General features: G+C 40.5%; 3 protein-coding genes across 4 annotated transcripts in view; all 3 read right to left on the reverse strand.

Moving 5' to 3' along the window:
* ttc28 (tetratricopeptide repeat domain 28) overlaps window positions 1–6,456 on the reverse strand; it is a 135,011-nt gene extending 128,555 nt beyond the window's left edge. The window contains exon 1 of the mRNA XM_053411568.1: window positions 6,105–6,456. Coding sequence (XP_053267543.1) covers window positions 6,105–6,134 — 30 coding nt within the window. The 5' untranslated portion in view covers window positions 6,135–6,456. The remainder of the gene's footprint in view (window positions 1–6,104) is intronic.
* A 702-nt stretch (window positions 6,457–7,158) lies between these two features.
* pla2g3 (phospholipase A2 group III) lies at window positions 7,159–14,136 on the reverse strand. Of its 2 annotated transcripts, none has more exons than XM_053411554.1 (7): window positions 13,494–14,136; window positions 11,762–11,894; window positions 11,530–11,664; window positions 10,075–10,439; window positions 9,861–9,990; window positions 9,265–9,375; window positions 7,159–8,879 (listed from the first exon to the last, which is right to left on the reverse strand). In XM_053411554.1, exons 1-7 carry the CDS (start codon window positions 14,029–14,031, stop codon window positions 8,639–8,641), a joined length of 1,653 nt encoding a protein of 550 aa, XP_053267529.1. In that variant the 5' UTR covers window positions 14,032–14,136; the 3' UTR covers window positions 7,159–8,638. The 2 variants fall into 2 exon arrangements, with proteins under 2 accessions (XP_053267529.1, XP_053267530.1); XM_053411555.1 differs by having other exon boundaries at window positions 13,595–13,778.
* Window positions 14,137–16,326: 2,190 nt separating this feature from the next.
* rph3aa (rabphilin 3A homolog (mouse), a) overlaps window positions 16,327–24,056 on the reverse strand; it is a 29,490-nt gene continuing 21,760 nt past the window's right edge. Inside the window, 11 exon segments of the mRNA XM_053411556.1 lie at window positions 16,327–16,460; window positions 16,749–16,845; window positions 16,964–17,045; window positions 17,290–17,441; window positions 18,572–18,625; window positions 19,136–19,262; window positions 19,337–19,446; window positions 22,162–22,236; window positions 22,618–22,697; window positions 22,959–23,186; window positions 23,328–23,528. Of these exon segments, the coding sequence (XP_053267531.1) occupies window positions 16,327–16,460; window positions 16,749–16,845; window positions 16,964–17,045; window positions 17,290–17,441; window positions 18,572–18,625; window positions 19,136–19,262; window positions 19,337–19,446; window positions 22,162–22,236; window positions 22,618–22,697; window positions 22,959–23,186; window positions 23,328–23,528 (1,340 nt within the window).

Genomic DNA, 24,056 nt, shown 5'->3' on the forward strand with positions numbered 1-24,056 from the left:
CTCTTGCTGAGGGTTAAGGACAGAGGATGTCACACCATGTTAAAGCCCTATGAGACGAATTGTGATTTGTGAATATGGGCTATACAAATAAAATTGTATTGATAAATTTGATTGATGATTAAAGCTCTGCTATCAAATAACTAAATTCTTGTTAAAGTCATCGTCTCTTTATTTATTGATGTTTAAACCCAAGTCATACACAGTTCTCTCCAGAGGGAATATATTAAATTACAGACTCATTTATTTTCCCATAAATAGTGTCTCCAAGGCCTCACTGTGCGAGATCGAGTCTGATTGAGACACACTGATTTCTACAGCTATGTTTACTTCCTCCAAGGAGGTTATGGTTCCATCTCCTTTTCTCTGTCTGTCTGCTACTTAGTGATCAGTATTATGTGAAAATTACCGGACTGATTACCACGAAAGTTGGAAGGGGGTCAGGAAAGAACCCAAATCATTTAACATGAGGTAGGGTGTTTGTCAACATTTTCACCGATTTCTCAGAGAATAATTCATAGATCTGGATCAGACATGTTTCGGTTACTGATATTTATGAGGGTGTCCACGTTCAAATAAAAATAGTTCATACCGGGATTGTTGGGCTTTTGCTTGTATATAAATTTATAGAATTTTAAAATACGAGGAACAGCTGTCACTTCCCTCAATACGCCTAAAAGCCCTTTGGTTGTCCAGAAAGAGGACGTTAACAGCCTGACATCAGTGTCCTCATTGTTGGCTGCAGCCCTGAGGGGAACTATGACACAGTAGTGCTTGATCCATGGAGCCAATTTACACTTTTCACAGTCCTCTGGAAATGCCAATTCTACAGCTGCTCTCTAAAAGGTGCCATCACTATTAATGGATGCATCATATCGATATAAAACACAAATATAACAGGCGTGATATAAAGCAGAGCTTGTTGAACATGTAACCAGGGTTGTGTTTGCGGAGGTAAACAAAGAAAGCAACATATCGAAAGATGTAAAGCTCTAATCCTATTACTATTGAACTAGAAAACAGGAGAACATGCACTGTGGGGACTGATGTGGACCTTTGCAATCACACAGATGACCTTTTGTGTGGGACTTGAACACACTTGTGTTTTTTAAACAGAACTCTGAGTACACTGGAACCTATGAGGAAGCACCTGCACACAATGGGTGCACATTCAGAGGGCGCATCAGTGAGTTCAAATGAAAAGTGGAAAATATGAGAGTGGAGTTTGATGCATTGACTGATTTGTTCCATGTTTGACTAATGGCTCAGTTAAAAGGTCCAGAACGGGTGATTAGTTCTCCTTAAACCACTGTGTGGCTTCATGTCTCCACAAAGCACAGTTGGAGTATGAGAAAGTAAATAAGTAGTATATATCTAATCAAGTACTGTAGCTAAGTACAAGATTGAGTACTTGTAATTATTCACTTTCTACTCTACACTTACAGCAAGTAACGCACTTTTTTCACACCACCCAATTCATCTTTTACTTACTCTTTACTTTGCCACTTCAAATGAATCCTACAAAATAAAGTCGACTCATAAATGATCATGTCATTATAAATTAGGCCAGTCAGAAGTCAATAAAGTAGTGAGTTCTGCATAGTGAAGACTTATATAGTTGAAATTTGGAGTCTATTTTCCTTTCTTTGCTTTAACTCAAATAAAGTTTTGAACGCAGGACTTGACATGTTGCAGGGTATGTATACACTTTGAACTAATTACTTTTACTTAAATACTTATTCTGGTATTTACATTACTGGTACGTGTAAAACGTTTAGAATCTCTCCAGCAGATCCTCTCTACAGTCTCAACACAGCCGTGGTCACAGTGTAATCGTATGGGGCAACAGCAGCAGTCCACAAAATGTCCATTAAAGTATTTTTTGCATTCTTTTTAACATTCTTCCTCTGTGGGCATAAAGTCACAGCACCCACACGAACATCATCGGTTTCCAGAGCTTGGGAACCGCGCAGCAGCTTGTTGTCCCTCCTCTGCTTGTTGGCTCTCGCTCTCTCTCTCTCTCCTCACTCACAAATCAATTTGCTGGAGCTCTTCGTCCGTATACTCCAGTTCAACAACTAGGAATGGCCATCTTGTGCCAAGTGTGGATCTTAACACTGTCCGCATGAGAAAAATATTCAGCCATAATAATTTCTCTAGAATCCAAACTCCTCTCTACCGTTTCCACCTCCGTCATCCTGCAACATCCCAGGTCATGAGCTGTGAGAGGGCGACCTCGTTGAGCGAGACATGTAATGTTGCCAGAGTCACCAATTTAGCCTTTTTTTGGTAAAAAACATTGTTACATGGTACCTGCTGCTGCCATGTACCATTTACACACCCACATTTAGAAATACAGGGCAGAGGTAGAAGAAATCCCCCATTAGCTAAAGGATCCGTGTACTATACCTGTGAAATTATTCATTTTATAAAAGATTTTTCAGTAGGGGTTGACCACAGTTGGATCATCAAGATAATGCAGGTCTTCATTCTGCTCTGCTCATTGATGTTTAAGCTACTGCAGATGCTGCACCACATTCAGTGTTTGTTTCATGGTAAATATAGTTTACTGAGGGCAGTCGTAGACCTTTATTCTGAAATCAGACAACAGTATTTGCAGTTCACGTCAAAAAACAACAACTGATTTACAAAGCTTAGTTGAGGAAATGGCTCAGTAACTTTAAGAGACCCTGAATTATAAATATACTGGAGGATATATGTTGGAGAAGGTTGGTTCTTTTGAATTATTTTGAAAAGGTGAGGTTAAGTGAATACATGCAGTAGTATATAAATATGTATTGTTCAGGGAAGCCTCTCCCACCTGTGCTCTGGACACCTGCACAAAAAGAGTTCAGCCTCAGCTCTGATCACTGCTCATATTTATATGACAATTTGAATGTGATGGTGTGTCTGCTGTTGTGAGGTTGTTGCAAAACGACTATAATTAAAATCTGTGCACATGTAAAAAAAAAAAGAAAAAAAAATGCAACATGAAAACTCTTATTTGTAGTTTACAAATCTAGCGTCAATCTCATGTTCCCATTTAACACAGTGGGAAATAAGGCATTGCTCTCTAAAAGCAACAAATAAATCAATGTTATACTAAAACTGCAAATTGTCCAGTTGAGTCATTAAATTGACATGAATTTGTTTTGTGACTTTGTAATGCAGCTTAAATTAAGCTCATGTTGATTTGTTGTGTCACATGGTCTGCGTATATGTCTGTGGCAGCTTATTTACACACGCACACGCACACACACACAGTGAGAAGTACGATAGACTGTTGACAAGATAAGTGGCACTAAGTCACTCAGCAGGACGTTCGCACTGACAGTTTGTTATTTTTTTGTCATTGCTGACACAATAACTAATAGATATGTATTTGCTGGCTTGAACATTAGAGTGCACACACACAAACTCACACACACACACACACAAACACACTTATACTTAGAAAAATAATGTTAGGCTGCCTGAACATAAGTTTGCACAGGAAAGAGTTCAAGCTGGAGGAACACCATTCTCTCTCACAAACACACACACACACACACATGTAAAATGGACAAAAAAGACTGTAACACAACATGAATATCCTGTTCAAGTCCTTCCAAGATTACACACACACACACCCACACATACACACAAACACACACACTCACTTCCCCTGTCTCCTGTCTTACTATTCCCAGCCCCTTTTTTCAGATCAGGTCAAAGGGAGTACATTCCTGGAGAACAACACAGAGACACATACATAAACTGTGCAGCTGAATACCTGAGTGAGAGGAAATTGTGGCACTGAAAGTGAACCTCTGCTCTTTTAATATGAGTCATGTTGTAGGTGATTAGCTGAGACAACTAGTTGCTATTACATGAAATCACATGCAGAATATGAAGCAAGGATACCTGATAATATGATTACTATGAGTATAAGTATGAAGTCAGGGATTAAGACTAAAGATAACATGGTTTTTATTATAAGGTAATTGTATCGCTATGATTAGCTGAATCAAAGAATTAGAGCCCAGCTAATATTACTGTGGATCACAGGTGAAAAGATTAATTAAATAATTGATAAGTTAGTAGACAACTATCAATAGATGACTATTCTCATATAATAATTCTCTTAATAAATTGTTGTGGTTATATATTTTTTTTTCTTTTTGGACTGATTGTAGGACCAAGTGAAACACCACCTCAGTCTCAGGGAAATTATGATAAGAATGTTTCTGAGAAGTAATAGAGACATTATACTTATTTTGTCTTTCAAAATTAGCTGTAATTGGTGTTTGTTCGTATGTTGGTTAGTTTACAGGGTTAGGCAATAAATACTAAACCAATTTCCCATGACATTTTGTGGAGTGGTGAGGCATGGGCCCATTCAATTTGGGCGTATAGCCACACAAAGGGACAGACGTTTTTACTTTCTTTAACATGTTGAGATAGGGCTTTAGCATCGGCGGATTTATAAACTCTCTGATCACCTTTCCAGTGATCAACTAGAATACTAGTCAGCAGAGCGCATACCACTTCCAGCTAGTTCCATTAAATTAAATCGAGTCCCAACTCATAAATATATTTTTATGAACTTTTATGAACTCGTATTAAAAGTCTGCTGGATTTTTTTCATCAGGATTCATGCATTATTCACTGGGGATTTGTGAATGAAATAAAAAAACTCAATATCTAGAAATGTAATAAGGAAGTGACCCAAATTTTAAGAAATCTTTTTTGGCCCCTGTCCCATCTTTCCAACTAGTTTCATTGAAATCTGTTGAGTAGTGTTTGTGCAATCCTGGTGAAAATCCAACAAACCGTCAGGGCGGAAAACAAATTCCTTGGCAGAGGTAAACTGATTAATCCTTAAGTCTGTCAAATGTTAGAAGGGGAATCAACCAAAATGTTGTTGTTGTTGTTTTTGACAATTATTTAAAACTTAGAATTGTACTCAATGTTCACAATGGAGAAACTGTTTGAATATTTTAATTTTTGGATTGAAACACAATCGAGATATATGACAATTCGTTTTTTTGGCAGTGGTACTGGTTCCAGCTCCAGATACACTGTTTACGAATTACCTCTGACGTGCATTTGGCCTTTCTACACTGACATTTCCTGCAAATTGTCACAACACATATCTAAACCGAATCTAGATTTTGGGGTCAATGCTGAGGAAAAATATTTGGCGTATTTTTGGCATGAATGAATTATCTTGATACAGGACCTGACATTTGATTTGTAAAGAATTGGGACTGAGATACAAAATGAGTGGGACAGTTTACAGTGCAAAACATCCAGTCACCTTGCTCCCCGGTGGACCAACTAGTTTACAAGGGTCACAGTTATTACTGAAGCTACTTATCGTTACACATTGACACCAACACTGATAAATCTATGATAGGCTCGAATCTGTAACTCCAAAAGTCATTTGTGGAGTCAAACACTACACCAACCCCTCCATCGGCATAGTTGGGAGTAGATAATGAGTGAACTAAGATGTTTTTGGGTGAACTATCCCTTTAACATCTATTATGTTTTACTGTAAAATATAATAGAAGTTAAAGGGATAGATTACTGTTACTGAGCTTATTCCTATTTGTTTGTTTCTTTATTTAAATTATATCTCTTATATTTTGTGTTATTGTCTATTTTACTTTGTTGTTGAAAGATGCCACAAAGATGAATTAGCCTCGTCTTGCCAACTCCTTTTGTTTAAATAAGGATATTGGTTCCTGTTGCCCTGCAGCTCTAAAGCTACCGAATGTTTTTTAATGTAGCTTGTGCTTCCCTGACTCTAGAGTCAACAAGTGGCCCCTCAGCATGGAGGCATCCACAGCCTGGAGGCTTGGAAGTGGAGCAGGGAAGTGGAGCAGGGAGGCTGCATGGCAGTGGCTCCGTGCAGCCTCCATGCAGCCCGGCAGCGGTCCGATGGCAGCTCGGTGTGAGCTGCTTTTCAGATGGATCCTGCAGGATGGTGGGCAGCCTGTCTGTCTGGGAACTGTCACCGTGTCGGAGCTCCCTTTCTTCTGCCTTCTGACACCCACACACCGCGCCGGGCCATCGGTCCAGACCCCTAGCCGAGTAAACCCCCTTGTTTCCAGGGCTCTTACCTTCTCTTTCCTCGTCCTTTGCTTTTCCATCGCTGCTAAATCCGGCGACAGCGGCTCCAAACTTTCATCCCACAGCCGCTACGGTGAAGCGGGGACAGGAAGCCTCTCCGCCACCATCCACTCCGAGGCGAAAGTTAACGGTCCGCCGCGCTTTGTTAGTAGTAGATACAAGTTCGGATTGGGAGACGTGTGCGCTACGTGACGACCCGGCGGAGCCTTTCTTCCTGGGGAAAGTTAATCCAGAGTAAATGCGCCATGTTCCCACAGACGATCTCCTCTCCTTGGCGGAATGTTAGTCCGGTGAGAGGCGGGGATCCGGTCCGGCTCCGCGGCTGCAGCCTCCAGCCCCCAGGTTTCAATTACACGATCATGACATCAGAGAGGAGTAGAGTTACCTGACAGATCCGCGTGTGTCTGCAGCCTCCCCGTGCACATCACTACTCAGACCCGACATCAGTCTGAGGAGGAAATAATGGAATAAATCGTTCTTTTCTGTCCTTTTGGTTTTATTAGGATAAACCCACAAAACAATAAATAATCAAACACGTGTAGCCTTTGTAGTCTAAACAGCAGGAAGCAAATAGCGTGCATGTGTTTAAAACGCTTTTTACATTTTCATTTCGCATCTGCAAAGTCATAGTTGGAAAAGTTGATACCACTCTCATATCCATTAAAGGTGCTATATGTAGGGTTTGTTTCTATAAATAACTGTTGTTTGTTTAACCGAGCACACTCACTTTGGATTCAGCATTAAAATTCCTTCCTTTATTTATTCATCCACTTTATTTCTAATGTTACCTCTGTTTTGCTTATCTTCTGCCAAAGTTAGCATGCTAACCAGCTAGCCCCAGCCAGCCAAACAACTCTGACTGTATATGAATATGGAGGACTTGACTGCTTTCCAAAAGTGAAGCCAAAGCGCTGTTTCCACTTCTTTCCAGCCTTTATGCTAAGCTAACCGCTGCTCACCCTCGTGTAGTATTTGTGGTATAAACATGTGAGTAGTGTCAATCTTCTCATCTAAGAAAGTCCTCTAAAAAGAAAGTAATGAAAGCAATATTAAAAATGGTTTATTTAAATCAGTCAGTCATACATTTCCTTCTCACATCAAAAAATGTTTTGTTATGTACAAATATTTACATAATTGTTCCCCTTGTAAACTTTCCTTTGTCATTATGGTGCTAACAACATAATGTGCATCAGTGTACAACTCAAACAATACAGTTAAAACATTCACAAGTAACAAGAGCTGACACTTCAATACATGAACGGTTGACGTGTGGGCGTATATTACATGAAACGTTTTTCACTTTATATTTATTCATTGAACTATTAAGTTGTATTCCGGCTAAATATAACATCCATCATTTGGGGAAATACTAAATAATATAGTTTAATTTAAACTAGACTTATATTTACACTTTAAAATTTCAAATTTAAAGCTATTAAGAATATCATTAGAGTCCCTAACAATCTCTGGAGATGTTAAAACTGCCAAACACTCCCAGAAGTAATAAGGAGAGACCTGAGTATCCTCATCGGTGGCTAATGGGGAGTTTTGAACAGTCTCAGTGGTGCATTAAAAGGTGACTAAACATTGACCTCCTTGTTATTATATATTCTGCATAACAACAACCAATATGCACTATAGATGTTTATGGCAGTTGTCTGGATTTGTCATGGCAGGAAAAGCATATGTCTGATAACTCTAAAGATGGATCCAGGGCTTATGAACTGCCACAAATCAATTAAATGCTGTTTTAACTAATGTCATTAGTTACAACTATGCCTTTGCTGCTATTACATGACAAAGGTATATTTATTCTTTTGAAAACATTTGTTTCAAAGTTTGAAAGCTAAGATTCACCACATCCCTGATGATACAATATAAATACAAAATACTACAATATAAACTGGGGACCCAAAGTGATAAATAAACAAAACATAATGAGGCCTTCCTGTGCAGAGCTGGTGTGTTCTCCCTATGCCTGTGTGGGTGTGATTGATCCGCCTTTGGTGGAACTATGACTGTAAAAGGTCGTTTGTCTCTATTTGTCAACCCTGGGACACCCTGAGTATCTGTCCAGGATGAAACATGTGCCCTCTCAGCTGGGATTGGCTCCAGCCTCCACATGTGCAGTGCAGTTAATATGTGTAAGGATTATAAAGAAATCATATGAATAAATGTAGACCTTGCAGTTGTGAAATAATCAGGGCATAGCTGTGAATCAGCTCATAATTATGAAGTGATCTTTCACCCTGCTGCTTTTACAATTTGGGCAGTTTTTGTTTGTAAGATTAAAAATCCTTTTCCAGAGTCTGTTTTTATGTTTTCTGTATAAATCTTGGGACCATGTCAGGAATAAGTTCCCCTCACTTCAACCTACTACCTTTTGGAATGCTGTGTTTTGTTGGTATGTATATTTAGTATGTATATATTCATATGATTATTAACTTCATGATGCCTTATGTTCTTATTCAGTATCAGAAGCTTTGGGTCTCCATAATACTCCCTCGCAGACAAGTTGTCTTCCTCATACAGCTGGCCGCTGAGCATTTTGACCCTGTTTCCTGCTCTTGTTCATTTGTTTGGGCCGAGTCATCCTGAGACACAGTCTGTGGAGCTTCACAGCTCGGCCTTTTCTTTTAGCTATCCTGGTGTTTGGCCTCCTGACCTTCAGTTGTACTGCCTGTAGATGGCGCTGCTCCTCCACCTCAGCGCCACTCCTCTGCTCGAGCTGAGGAAGGTCTGCCTTCACCAGAGCTGCTGTACAGCTGTAAAACAAAGAAGCAATGATGGTTTTATGATGCTATAATAACTTCAGTACAGTACATCCATTTAATGCTGCTTTATACTTCTAATATCGTGCTCTCTAGCTGCTGTTGAGCCTTTTGAGGGGCCTGACCTCACGGTTGGAAACCACTGGACTAAAGTATCAAACAGTATATGAAGCAACACAAGCCCCACCTCATGCATCTACAACAGAAAAACACTGCAGAAATATGTGTTTTTCTGTAAGAGGAGGTGTTTTACTGGAGAATTCATTTTAATTTTAATTTTAATTGGTATTTATTTACAGAACTAATAAGTCACACAGTTTTTCAGTTCTTTTCATGTCATGTGGATACATCTACAGTGACTGTGTGACTGTGTACTGACGTTTTACTTGCAGTGCAGTCCTGTGGGAGGAAGCAAGATCCAGACACGCGTCCGAGCAGAAGAGAATGTACTTCGGTCAGTTGTCTCTGTTTAACCAAACTCTGGAATAATCTGAAAGGACAGCAAGACAAAACAAACGTCAGAGACCAAAAGACATGCCAAAGAAAAAAAGGAACATAAATACAGATGATGGACGGACTGCCAAAGGAAAAAGTGAAGTGCAAACATGAGATTTTGATACTATATTAGCTAAGGACACTAAATCATTTCTGTGCAGATTTAGAGAACCGGTACACCTTATGCAACAGTGTGTCTGGGAATCTACGAGGACACTACTGTTATGAAACACCACACCATGTCTGCCTCGTATTTCTTGGTACATACCTAAAAAAAGAAGGTCACAAAGTTTACCCATGCTCTGCAAATAGCACTCCTAATATTTACTCTGGGGTTAAATAAATTTGCGTACTCCATACACCGTGTGACACATCCCAGCCTCTATTTAATCAATAGACTGTAATACGTTTTTTTTTGTGTGCAAAAAAGCAATTTTTTTGGTCTGATCTGTATTTATTACCTGGAAAGGGTTTATTTACCTTTTGGTACAATTGCAGTGGTACAGCGTCCTGGGCTCTGGGTTATTGATGCCATATTTCATCCGCTGAGGAAGGATCTTGTGTCTGCACTCATCGAGATCCTTATAGACACTACACGATAGTTGCATTCCTGTGGATATGAAGCAGGAATTCCTTAACTGTCGTTTGAAGCTATAAACTGAAGGGCTGGAGAAAAGTATGCGATATTAAATACCTGAGATATTAGCGTCCAGCTCAGTCACCATTTGGGTGTGGATGGGTGGGGTGCTCAGATGGTTTCTACTCTCAGTTACTGATCCAGTAGGTTTCTCTGATATAGTTGTGACCGTTGGGGGGGTGACATTGGTAACAGGAGTGAGGGAGGAGGAGGGGAGGGAACTCGTTGAAGGTCTAGGGACTGTGGATGCAGTGGCAGTAATGGAGGAAAGTTGTGGGTGGGAGGTGATGCTCTCTGGGAACTCTGCAGGTGCGGTGGTGTTGGCGATGGTGCCGTTCATGCCGGCCTCTCTTGAATTGGTAGACTCGTACAGTTTGGGGGAATGGACCTCAGCATACACAGACATTTTAGTCTCTTTACACCTGTAAATAGCAACAGAGGTTGAAGTCATTTGAGGAATGAGAATGACATTTATATATATACAAATACTTGCTTTTTTTACAGCAAGTGAGAGAGGAGGGTTCAATCGATAACAGTCTGTTTGCTTAACCTCGCAAAGTCACTAGAAGCATTGGAAACAGTTGGCCTTGCTCTGTCCCTCTCCTGCACCTCAAATTTTAAACAGTTAATATGTGGTGTGTTTAATTTTAACAACAGAAAAAATCCAGCCATGATGCTAAGCTATGAGACCTGGCAACTTCAGAGTCCATATTCTTAATTTTTCTGATGTACACGATGTTAGCAACCCTGTGAGGCTGTAAGCAGATATGACATGACAGCAGAGCTTTGAGCTTTGAGTCACAAAGATGTTTAGCAGGTACAACATTTACCGTGTTCACCGTCTTAGTTCAGCTTCTAGTTTAGCTGTAAATACACAACACAAATTAAGCGGATGTAGTTCTTTTCAGGTATTTGATCATAAACCAAAGCATTGAATTTTGGACCTGATGGTTTACAATTACAATTTCCCTGAGGGGGACATACAAATGTGTATGTCAATCAAAATCTTAGCAATAGCTGTCGAGATGAATATGTAGGTTCCCAAGTCGAACCAAAGACTAATTTCTGAAGTCTGAAATGGCAAGATATCCAGTAATCTAATATATAATAAAGTTAAAGAATAAAAATAGAAACTTGTTTTGTCTTATCCTTACACTGATCTTGGGACCCCCACAAAAGATTTGACCTCCAGGTGAGCCAGTTATCATACAAGTCATTCAGATGCATCCTCAGGGGACTATGAATGCTTATACAAATATTACTATCAAGTCCAACCTTTGAGCGGCTAGCATTACTAGAAATTCTAAACTGGATGGAAAATTCTGAGTGAGAGATATCACAAAACCTGGATAAACACAATTCTATCTGCATGACTAAATGCAGCTGGAGGTAAATGTGACTGTTTGGACAGTGGGTGAAATATGCAGTTGTTTTCATCACTGATAAATCCCAAATCAGATTTACTGATGTGAAATCAAAATACAATACAAACTTATTCAAAAATTTACTTACATTCCAAACCAGTTTCTCTGTTGACATTGGAGTCGATGGGAGAACTCAAAGCAGTGCATCTTCAGCAGGTTGAAGAAGGTGTATCCCACCACATCAGATATCCTGTCATTCGCCTCCATCAAACAACTGCGAAACCTGTAAATTGAAACAAGTTAGGTCTATTATTAGAGAAGTCACAGAACGCACATACAGGAAATCAAGTTATATGGACCGAGTAATGAAAAAAACCTACTTGTTGTCACAGTCACAGTGAGACATGGTGAAGATGTTGCTGTTGAAGACACCAAACTCAGAATGAAAGGACAGGATGGTGTCTTTGCACTGGTCGTGCTCCCTGCAGCAGCTGTCTGTATCTGAAAATAATCCTGCAGAAGACAAGGCAAGAGGGACTGAGCAGGGGGGGAAATAATATTACCACAACATGACCAGAATTTGCTGTCATATATACAATCACTGATTTAGAGGTGTATCATAGGCTGTATATAATGATGGATGACACGACAGCTTCTGTAAAGTATAGCCAAAACATCTTGATCACCCCTGGTGGCTTGCTGCAGAATAGATGTCATAAACCCTGCCTCTTCCATGTTAGCAGATGGGACATGAACCAAACTAATGATAAGTTTTGTTGTAATTCGTAATTTGATCCTATAGAAACGGGTGAAATGTCATGACTGACCCTTGAGGGACCACAATACCGTGGCTTCACGCAAGCACGAATTTGCAGACTCAGGCTCCAAATGAAGATGAAGATGGTAGCACCCCTATCCTGGATTTCTTAGCTTCACATTTGTTCTCTATACGTAGTCTATGGTCCCTGTCTGCTCCTCAGCTCCACCTCTCTTCCGCCACTGCTCACTTCTCTCAGGCCACGTTCTGTCTTCCAGCTCCCCAGACCTGCCTTCATCCGGCCTTCCACCAGATGTCGTCAGAGTTTCCCTCCTTTTTCCAGCTCACCTGATTGTCCCACCCATCCACACACCTTTCCCTTCTTCTTATCATCCCTGCAGTCACCTGACGTCTGCCCATCTCCACCTCATTCTCTACAAAACCAGGTCAGCTACTGCCAGGCCTCATATCTTTAGATTCCTTTTTTTTCCGATGTTGATGTTCAATGTTCACGAGAATAAATGACATAATTCGCAAGCCTTGTTATTTGCAATCTGAAAAATGTCAGACTTAATTCTCTAAAACAGAGTTTTTGAAAATGTTTTGAAATGTATCATCATGTCCCCCATCGAAATCAATGGAAAGACATCATCTTTCAACATCAGTTTCTCACTCACAGCAATCAAAACCTTGTGAAAATAGTTCACAGACATGTGTATACTGTCTAGATGAAGACGGGAAATTATCAAAATGTTATCTTGATTACTAAACGCTTTACAGTAGCAGTAGTCAGCAGCCCTGCAGACTGCCTTAGTCACAGCATGAAGAGGTAGTGCCAAATGCCACCATTTTATTGGCACACAGCTGAATTACTTGTTTTTCCATTAAACAAACAGCTCAGAGGGACCACTGTGTCCCTCCAGAGACTTATATTTATAACTCAACCTACTGCCCAGATATCCTTTTAATAAGCCGACATCAATTACTCCCACACGTTTTTAAATGAAACATCTAGGCTATTTATGATCCTAATAAAAGAAGATTGCCTTGGAGTATAAAGTATTTCTCTAGTTAATGCAGTCAAGACAAGGAATATGAAAGCATATTCTAGCATAATTTGCACACACACAAGTTTGCCCAGATATCGTTATTTGGACCGTCTTACAGTAACCTTATCCCTAAGCTTAACCATGACCAATTCATCCCTAACCCTAATATTAACCTCACCAGACTTCATATCTTACCAATAACCTGAACAAGGAACTTAGGAAATACCTTTAGTCTTATATCAGGTTTTGGTCTCCACACAATCTTTATAAAACCCTAAATAATTTGTAGAAATTAAGAAAATTTACCCAAATCAGCATATGACAGCGCCTTGTTTCCTGAGCCGCACCAGAGGGTCCCAGGTACAATGAAACCTCGCTTTACACGCACATGGGTTCTGACCTCTGACCTGTCATCCTGACCCTGACTCTTCTCAGCCTCGGGGAGACCTCCATCGCTGCCCAGCAGCCGGTTAACCACGGGCCACCCCGCTCCTTCCAGCCATGGAGAGTCCAGAGAGACGCACCGCTCCTCGGGCCCGAACACAGAGTTCAAATGTACATTTGGATCCGGGTGATCGGTGAAGTCGTGCGGGTTCTCCGCGCACAGAGACAGATAGTTCTGGATCACCGATGCGTCATTGCTCCATGCGCAGCCGAGCAGAGTGCGCGCGCCGGACCAGGCGCTGTGGTACAGCCGCAGAGATGGAGAGTCCCGCCGGAGGAAGCTGTGGTGCACTTCGTCGTTCGGCAAAACTTTGGTCCAGACACAGAGGAGCGAGGCGTGTGCAGGCGTCCACAGCAGGAGGGATGAGGTGAGGAGGACCAGGGCAGAGATGTGCGTCATGGTGGCGCGTTGACGGACCGGAGGCGGAGTGAGTGATGCTGACAGGCTTCAGGCTCTGGAGCAGATGGCGAACCTATGGCAAAGTGGCAGACCCCAGGTCGGGTTTAAATGAGGACGGGAGGAGGCGTGAGGGGGAGATCTGTGGTGCATCCAAAGTAAACTGAACCACACGGAATCATGTGACCTGTCACATCTCTCTAGCTCCCCCCCCCCCCTCCCCCCTCTCTCTCTTCCACTCACACTCTCTCGCTGACAGTTGCACTGATACATGACATATTGATTAACACACACACACACACACACACACACACACACACACACACACCCACCAGATGGTTATCAGTTTGAAAATGTGACTGGTATATTGATAAAGGATTGGCACGCCACCAACACCCACAACTCACACTAAATAGACACTCCAGTGACAATGTGACAAAGTAATCAACATTGATTGATAAAATGACTTGAGATAAACTAGCAACTACTATCTTGCCCATTTGCTTTTCTTGTCATTGGTGCCTTCTCCCATAGAACAAGCACACAGGTAAAAGAGATTGAGCTGTTGCAAGGTTGAAATGTAAACAGTGTGCAGCTTTTTAACTTAGTATACCCCCCCCCAACACACACACACACACACTCACAAACATACACACTCACACACACACACACACACACACACACACACACACACACACACACACACACATACACACACACATACACACACACACATGCAGACACACACACTGATCCATAATCATTTATGGCCTCTGTTTGGACATGAGCTTATAGCGGATCAGCTAATGGGTCCACAATTTCACACACCCAAAATATTTTTGTTGTTTAATTTTGTATATGTCTTTCTGTCCTCCTGTCTCCTTCCTGTGTGTCACATTTAATAGGGTCAACAACCGTTTCTAACTTCAGGTTGTCTGTAAAGTCAACCTGAAGTTGACTTTACAGACTTTACAACTCACCCATCCTTTGAATATATTGGGGTACACACATGAGTTTTACAGCCAAGTTCCTGAAGCTATGATACATTGCATAATTCTACACATTGTCTGTTTAGCTTTCTGTTCTTCCAACTGGAATTCTAAGGATAGGTCACATCACTCGTACTGATTGGCCTCTTTTGGTCAAATGTAAATGTTTGGGTTTCTTGTCTGACCTGCCTGTGTTTTTATTTATCTTAAAATGGAGAGAAAAATATTGCGTCCAAGATTAAGTTCAAGGCTACACGATTCACAGTGTAAACTTTTACCTACTTGGAGCGAGAGTCAAGTATTATCAGGAGAAGTCAAAGTTCACCAAACTATCAGCTGCGTGTCTGTCTGAGCTGGCTGGTTCAAACCTCACCTGATTCAGACAAAGTTTTCTTCCATGTCACACAGCACAAATCAAACAAGCCGAGGAGCAAAGGGAGTGCCGCGCTGTTTTTATTTATTAGACATGCATCGATATGAATACAGATGAAAAATGCTTGAATTTGTATGGCATCAGAATACATCGATCCAATATATCTGTGGAGGGATATTTCATGAGATCCGAGGAACTGTGCTTACGTTGCATACTTGAATTTCATCTGTATAATAAGATGTCATGCAGAATCATTTTTTTATTTCTGCAGCAGAAAGACAAAGCTCACACATGCACAGGAGAAGAGATGAATTAGACCAATTTTTTATCTGTGTCGAAAGTATCAACACATCAACAACATGAGAGTCGGTTCACATCATTTCAGCAACCAAACCTCTGAGTGTCCCACCTAGTATTTAATATATGCATGATGCATGATAATTGTTCACGGTAATACGAGTGAAATGTATGTTTCGGTGACGCAAGCACTTGAGCAACGTGGTCACAGAGATCAGCTGATGACATGCGACATGGTCCCATATGACAGGAGCACTAATCAACACGGGCAAGAGGTCAGAGACAGAAAACTGGGTATTCCCCTCAGTTGGGTTGGAACTTGGCGGTACACGTTATCTCAAAGACAATGAAAACAAGGGGGTTTTCAGCTCCATAAAATACGATAATCACTCTTCAATCATTTCTTCATCCAGATTAAGATTTGATATCAGTGAATATGGTCAAATAACAGCTTCCTGGTTTTGTTTAGTGGTCACTCAACAACAAACATCCATGATAGTCACCTGAAAACTGCTGGAAATGTCGCTTGTACATTGCACTTTGGGACAATCCACATAGAAGTACGTGCTCATAGGAGGACTATATTCTACAGGGAGAATGAGAGAGACAAAGACGATACATGTGTGGAGAGATGTCGTTTTAGTCCTCAAATTGAGCAGGGTTATCGTTTAACAGAACATGCCAGCACTCAATCTTCTTGTCTTTGTTCTTCAGGCATTCGTACCAATGCTTCAGACACTCTCCTTTAGCCTGGATGCCTAACTGACATCCTCCTGAACGAAAGAGAGAAAAGGGCCCATTAATACGTATACAAAGTTAAAAAGGACACACATGATAGTAGCCATGCCTTATCACAAACATTCACTTTGGTTTTGGTAGCCCAAGGTCAAGGTCACAAAGTATGTCTATGTTTTTCAAAAGGTTTTTTTGTGTAATAGTTGTTAAGATATCAGTCTGGTCCAAAGGGACTGAATTAACCAACAGACACTTTTATTTCCATCAATGTCTCAAATGACTAGCTGGATGGGGGAATAGGATTTCAAACAAATGTCCACACTTACCAATGAAATCATTGGATTTGCCCATGTCATAGTCCCAGACTGAGATGTCCAGGGTTTTCTTGGCAAGTTCACCATGCTTTATTTCGTAACTGAATTCCTAAAAAAAAGACCAATGAATATATGACACAATCCATGGCTGGACAATGGGCAAAGAGAAGACAACAAAGTAGAGTAAGTGTACATTTTTAAAAGTACACTAACACCCCACAACTGACCTCATTAAATTCTGGATTGAGGGTCTTCTTTTTTGTCTGCGTCTTGTTTTTAGCTTTCTTTCCCATGTCTGGCTTGAGACATCTAGAGCACCAAAGACCAAGAAAGAGAGAGAGTTATACCTCAGAAATCTATGAATTCTTAAAGGAACAGTTTCAAGTTCATGAAATAGGCGTATTTGTAGCCTAGAGCGACAACTCTCACGTCAACACAGTAATTATATAGTGTATCTAATGCTAGTGGCCATTGTACAGATTACACCAATAAACGTTCAGTCTTCAGTCTGTGCACTGAGGTTCAGGAAGATGTTAGAGAATGGAGAACGTACATCTTGACGAAGGGGTCAGAGTATCCGTTGGAGTCCATGGCCGCCAGGTGAGCACAGCGGACCACGCCCACTACAAGACGACCCACCTGGCTGTTGTACATCAGTGATACCATGATACGTCCTCTTTCCTCTGAATCGTCCCCTTCTTTCAGCTGCACACACACGCACACACACATATACACACACAAACACACACACACACACACACACACACACACACACACATTACAGATTATGTACAAACACATGCAGACAAAGTAGTGTACTACTTTTGCACTATCCTAATGCTTCTTTTCTATGTGCACATATCTGAAGGGATTATACTGTGCTAATGGATGATAATGCACATGCTTAAAACTATGTTATTATGCAGGAGGCTTAAATACTTGTACATACATGTGCATCAATGTAGAAGCAGTAATAGACACTTTTTTTATTTTACTTGGAAAGATTGGGCAGGTGCTTTACATATTGTGTCACCATTCAATCAAATCAATAGACAAAAAAGACTGTTCCCAAATAAAGTTGATCAATGTCTTAAAGCTACAGCTACAGACATAACTCGAATTTGACGAAATAATGGGGATTATATTTAGTGGTGTATTAATCCAAATTTGTTGCTCTATTGCGTATTAAAACGTACTTTCAGTGAATGGCTTTTACTTGATTGATACTATTACTTAGGTTTCTTATACTCATTTTCTTAAAGGTTTGTATTTTTGATTTGCTGTCTTTGATTTAAGATAAGATAAGTTAAGAGAAGATAAGATAATCCTTTATTAGTACCACAATGGGGAAATTTGAAATATTACAGCAGCAAGAGGGCAGTCAAAAATAGGCTTCAGTAAGTAATAATGATTAATATGCAATACTCAAGTGTAAGGAAATATATACAATGTAGAAAAATATAAATGAAATAATATCTAATATATACACTGTCCATATACCAAATGTAAACTCTGCAAATCAAACTGCCTGGAACTCATTGAGGTCATTTTACTTCAGGTAACACGAGAGCAGGGATTGTTGTGGCAATAGAAAATGAGTTCCCATCTAGACTAAATGCATGTAAGTGATCGTGGAAACAATGAATTTTATATTGACATTGATGGAGAAATGCAATGTGGGTCGATCATGTCTGGCAGATACCTGATCTGTTTAATAAGGTCATTATCAGCTCAGTGCATCCATACATCTATGGTGCAGAGGAATCGGATGTACCAGGCCCTGGATACACAATAATATTCACATGTGTGAGATCTAGTGTAAGTGAGGGTCTTACATCCTCCTCATAGAGGGCCATGCCACGGGCCGAGCCTCCTACAGCTTTCTTCACCTGTACATAAAGTAAAACAGCAATACTCGTCAACATCAGCACCATCAATATTAGTTACACAAACTGGAACATTGAATGTGAAATAGATAAACCCAGTTAAGACAATGCAGAGACAATGCAAATAGCCCATCTCTCCTTGCTGTGCCTGTTTTAAGGCTTATTATGAGCCAAGCACTCCGCCCTCAGTCTCCTGGCTTTAGTTTTACATTTAGCATACATATGAAACAGTTGTTATTTCACACCTAGGGTCAATTTAGAGTCTCAAAACTGCATGTATTTAGACTGAGGGAGGAAGATGGGAGTATACCCACAAAAAACACATGCAAACACATGGAGTACATGCAAACTCCAAACAGAAAGACCACAGATGAACCGGGATTCGAACTGGGAGCATTCTGCATGTGAGGAAACCACGGCACCACCATGTTGTCCTATTGGTCAAAATAATAATGAAATATCAAACTGTATCTACATATGTGGAGAATGTGTCAGTATCTTCTTCAGGCTCACCGGGATCACTCTCTCCAAACAAACATTGAAGTTCTTCTTCTGGTTAAACGTCAGTTTCTTCAGTGCAACTCGAGTCTCTCCTATGAATTCATTGTGTCCAAACTTGTCCTCGTCACTTACTGAAAGCCTGAGGATGGACAGTGCACTCTATGAATCACATTTTATTTGTACAAAGTTAAAGCAGGTAAGACTTGTTCTTACCGGAGAGTTTTGCGTGACATTTCCTCATTGTTGATACCGTGGTAGATGAGCGTCTCATTCCACACGGGATTCAGAGTTGTTTTCAGTGTCTTGGTGCGAAGCTTGTTCGACTGAGTGAGACCACACAAGAAAATGAGAAGAGAAACATCATCAATTTGATTGTGTTTGAAATGTCCAACTGCCTGGATTCAAGCAAACATGGGTTCACTCAAGAGATTACTACAATGAGGACAAATCTTCTCAACATAAAGCATGTACCCTCACTGTGTGCACATATTGCTAAATTATATAACTTGAGATCATCCTAAATTGAATCGACACATCCAAACAACTTCATCACAAGCTTTGTGTTGTTGTAAAACACTGAATACAAAAGTAGCTGATGGCTACATGCAACTCTTACACCACTATGCTGTATTTATTTAAAGTTTGAGGCACTACAGACATTTTTGGTCTACTTTAAATCATTGTTTTGGTTTTATGAGCTGCAACTTTACTGCTTTGGTTCAGTCTCAGTATTCTCATTAACCTCATTTCCAGAAGCTAGTATCAGCAAACAAGCTTTTGAAGGTCCAGTGTGTAAGTTTTAGGAGGATCTTTAATTATTTTTGCGGAAATATAATATACATTTTTATTTTTTCGTTTGTGTATAATAACATGAATCTAACAATTTACATGTTTGTAATTACCTAGGAATGAGCTTTGACATCTACATTACAGTTTTTCTCCATTGCTTTGGCTAATTTCACGAAACAGAAATGACATTCTCAAAACAACACGTGCAAACCTCCAAACCACTGGGCACTTGTTCACAACAGATTGGAATATCTCATTCCTTTAATCAAATTGCAATTGTATTAGCACATCCTTGCAATGACAAGTACAATTTCCAACAGCCTGCACAAATTTCAAATGATTTAGAACACCTTTGCAAACGGTTAGGTACAATTGCCTTCAGTTAGCCCAATTACCAATTGAATATATATTGCTGGTCAAAACTGACTGTCGCTTCTCAGTCAAGTGGTTGTTCTCTGCAGAACATGTTGGCATAATTTCATTGTTTACATCATCACCTGCACAATAGTTCACTCCACTGTCAAAATCGTACAGGCACATAATACCATGAAAAACATCATGGTATATACTGTAATAAGGATATCTTTTTAATTTTCAGGTGCAACTAGAACTTTAGTAATCAAGGTTGAGTTTCACACATCTGATCACCAGTCACACAGTAAGTTTACAGTTTTTCTCAATTGCTTTGGCTCATTTCACGAAACAGAAATGACATTCTCAGAGCTCGAAGTGCAATTGGCAAAATAGCCCATATGGTTCAGCACAACTACATAGATCACCTTCAAAAGGTCATATCTCACTATGCCAAATTTTAGTTTTGATGTGCTTATTGTTTGACAGTATATTGTGCTGTACACATTTTCTGTCACTGTAAGCATGATGTATGGCAATTACTGTAACAATTTCCATGGCAGTATGAGTTCAATAAACATATTTTATGTGAAACCTTGAATTAATCTTTTTTCTGTTTGATACACATAATATTCTGGAAGGAAAACATCTACTGTAACCATTCAGTGTCAAAGGACTGAGCCAAGATTTAAATGTGCACATGAGGGGTATTTCTATGGTCCACTGCCATACTGACAAAACATCTAAACATTTTGACCTGTAGTGTTTAAACAATGCCAAAGGGACTTTTCATTTTGGGGGCACTGACTATTTGTATGAGAAAAGGATTTAGTTTTGACTGATGAGTTGGCTGTTTTGGGAGAGATATGACCTTTTGCAGGTGTGCTATGGAGTTTTGCTGAACCATCTATGTTATTTTGAGAGATGAGCCACAGCAATCGAGAAGGACATTTTCATTTTGGGGGCACTGACTATTTATATGAGAAAATGATTTGCTTTTGAAACTTGAGTTAATTGTTTTGGGTGAGATATGACCTTTTGAAGGTGATCTATGTAGTTGTGCTGAACCATATGGGCTATTTTGCCAATTGCACTTAGAGCTCTGAGAATGTCATTTCTGTTTCGTGAAATGAGCCAAAGCAATTGAGAAAAACTGTAAGAGCAGGTCCTCTTTCAGGTCCACCTTGTTGCTTTGCCATGTTTCTACAGTAGCCCAGAACGGACAAACCAAACACTGACTCTGGAGAGGGCCTTTCACAATTTTCCCTATGGGTTGCAATCTACAACTCCACCACTACATGCCCCTAAATTTTACACACCGAATCTTTTAAAGAAGGGTAAATGTCCAGCGATTTACAGTTTGTAAATAGTGATGATGTGTGTAAGTGTGATATGCAATTGCTTGTCAAGCTTTGCAAGGGAAATCACCACCAAAGAGCATAGATGCTTCCAAAATTATATGATTTGAACTCAAAGTTATATGTCTTGAAATTATAAATATTCCCAAACCAAAGACCAGGACATAAGACTACATGGTATGAGAGTTCAATATAGTTTTGTCATTCAAACATTCCCACACAATCACAGGAAGTATCCTGCCCGAGGACACTTCTTATCCTTCTGGTTAGTTGACGACCCGCTCTACCTCCTGAGCCACAGCCGACCCTGAACAAACAGCCAGCCATTTTAATGTGGATAATCTCCCTAATTCAGTGATTAAAGCTCACTAACTCAATTGGATATAATTGGATTACCAACATTTGTTTAAAAAAATGCATGCATCGTATTTTGGATGATATGTGCTCCACCCACAAATTTAAAATGTGATAAAACAACTAAATCAAAGCTGTGCAGTTGTCAAAACCAGCCCATTGATGCCATAATGACAGTGGTTGTACCTTACTGGCTCCAGGTAACAGGTGCATCTTCACATACGGGTCAGCAAGTCCATTTGAGTCCATCGGCTTCAAACCCTGAGACACATGAGGAAAACAAAGCTAAGATTCAGCAGAGATGTACATAAATGTAGTGTTTATGTGACTCAGAGGTGGAATGTGGGTGTTATTGCACTACAAATCAAATATAAAGGTACTCGATAAGCCTTGTCTTATCCCATCTTGTCTTGTCTTGTCTTATTCCATCTTGTCTTGTCCCATCTTATCTCATCCTATCTTGTCCCATCTTGTCTCATCTTGTTCTGTCTTTCATATGCCAGTCTTTTTTTTGTCCCAACCTGACTCATTTTGTATTGATTGCTCCCATCTTGTCTTTTTGTGTTGCATCTTGTCCGGTCTTGTCTAACTTCAGCCTCTCTTTTCCAATGTCTAATGCCTCATGTGTGCCGGTCAGTTTACCTTAGCTTTAATGATGCAACAGTGCAGGGCGTGGCTCTCCTGTTCGTAAAGAAGACTGAACTCCAGAGATCCCAGAGTAGCTGCAGGAACAAAAATACAGGAAGGACATCAGAGAAGAGAAGTAGAATTTATGTTTATGTGGCTCCTCTTAAAGAAACCAATACCCCACTAAAGCAGGAGGAACATTAATGTTTCACTCTTCATCACTCTACTGGGAATGTCCCTCACAGCCACAGGTACAAAAGAAGGAATTTATACTGTGATAAAAAATGAGTTAAAAAGTAAACATCTGGGACACTCTTATTCTTAGTATAAATCAGGGGGGAGGTGATCATTCCTACTGGCATCATCCGAGTCGTAGTCATTTTCCTCATCCTCTGTTCGATCTGGTGTTGGTCTTGGGGGAGTGGGATTGTTTGCCGGGGGATTAACAGGTGGAATAGCTCTGGCTGCAGGAACATGAGATGAAAAGGAACTGGAGACAACAGGTTGTCTTTTTTCCTCCACAGCTGGAAGGGAAACCGTCCCTTCCCTCTCTGAACGTTTGTTCCCCACATCTGCAGCAGGAGCTACAGGCGAAAAGACACAAAAAACTGCCACTGTTGCTGACTGAAACATCTTCTTTTTTTATAATGATGTTGATGTTAAATGTTTTGGAGAGCAGCCCTGAAGCATCAGGCTTGTTCTTAGAAGGAGCACTGCTGCTTTACCTGAGGTGAGGGTGGCCTGCTGTGCGTTTGGCCGAGGTGGTTTGGAGGCTAACACATGTCCCTCTGTCTTCATTACAGCTGCTGGACGAGACTGATTCTCATTATAGCTGTCAGCTGTTGTTCTTGCTGTCTGCTCCCATTGTTCTGACCCACAGGACTGCTGCTGCTGCTGCTGCTGCTGCTGCTGCTCTGGGCTCAAGTCTGAGGAGACAAAATAAGAATATCACCTCCACTGGAGCTACACTGTTTGTTAAACTACAGCGTACGGCAACCTCCTCTATACACTGCTATTACCACACTCTTATAACAGATGAGATTTTGAAGGCCTGTCGGGCTTTTTCCTACCCTGCTGTCTCTCTCAAGATGCGGAAAATATTTGAGTTTTCAGTTTCTGGTGTATTTTCTTCCCGTTGTCTCTTCTTGCGCTGTTGTGGTTCCTAACAGGAACAGATTGACTTACCTGCTCTTCAGATTTCAAATCTTCAAATTTATATTTCCTCACCTGACCTCCATCTCTCTCCTTGACAAACGTTTGAAGGTTAGATAGTGGTGCACAGCATTTGTGCTTATTTAGTATCTTGTGGGCAGTATCCCATAAACAAGGTATTACTTTCCTTTGTGTGAGTGTGAGTGTGTGTGTGTGTGTGTGTGTGTGTGTGTGTGTGTGTGTGTGTGTGTGTGTGTGTGTGTGTGTGTGTGTGTGTGTGTGTGTGTGTGTGTGTGTGTGTG

This window comes from Pleuronectes platessa, chromosome 19 (assembly GCF_947347685.1).
Source record: "Pleuronectes platessa chromosome 19, fPlePla1.1, whole genome shotgun sequence".
NCBI classification, from domain to species: Eukaryota; Metazoa; Chordata; class Actinopteri; order Pleuronectiformes; family Pleuronectidae; genus Pleuronectes; species Pleuronectes platessa.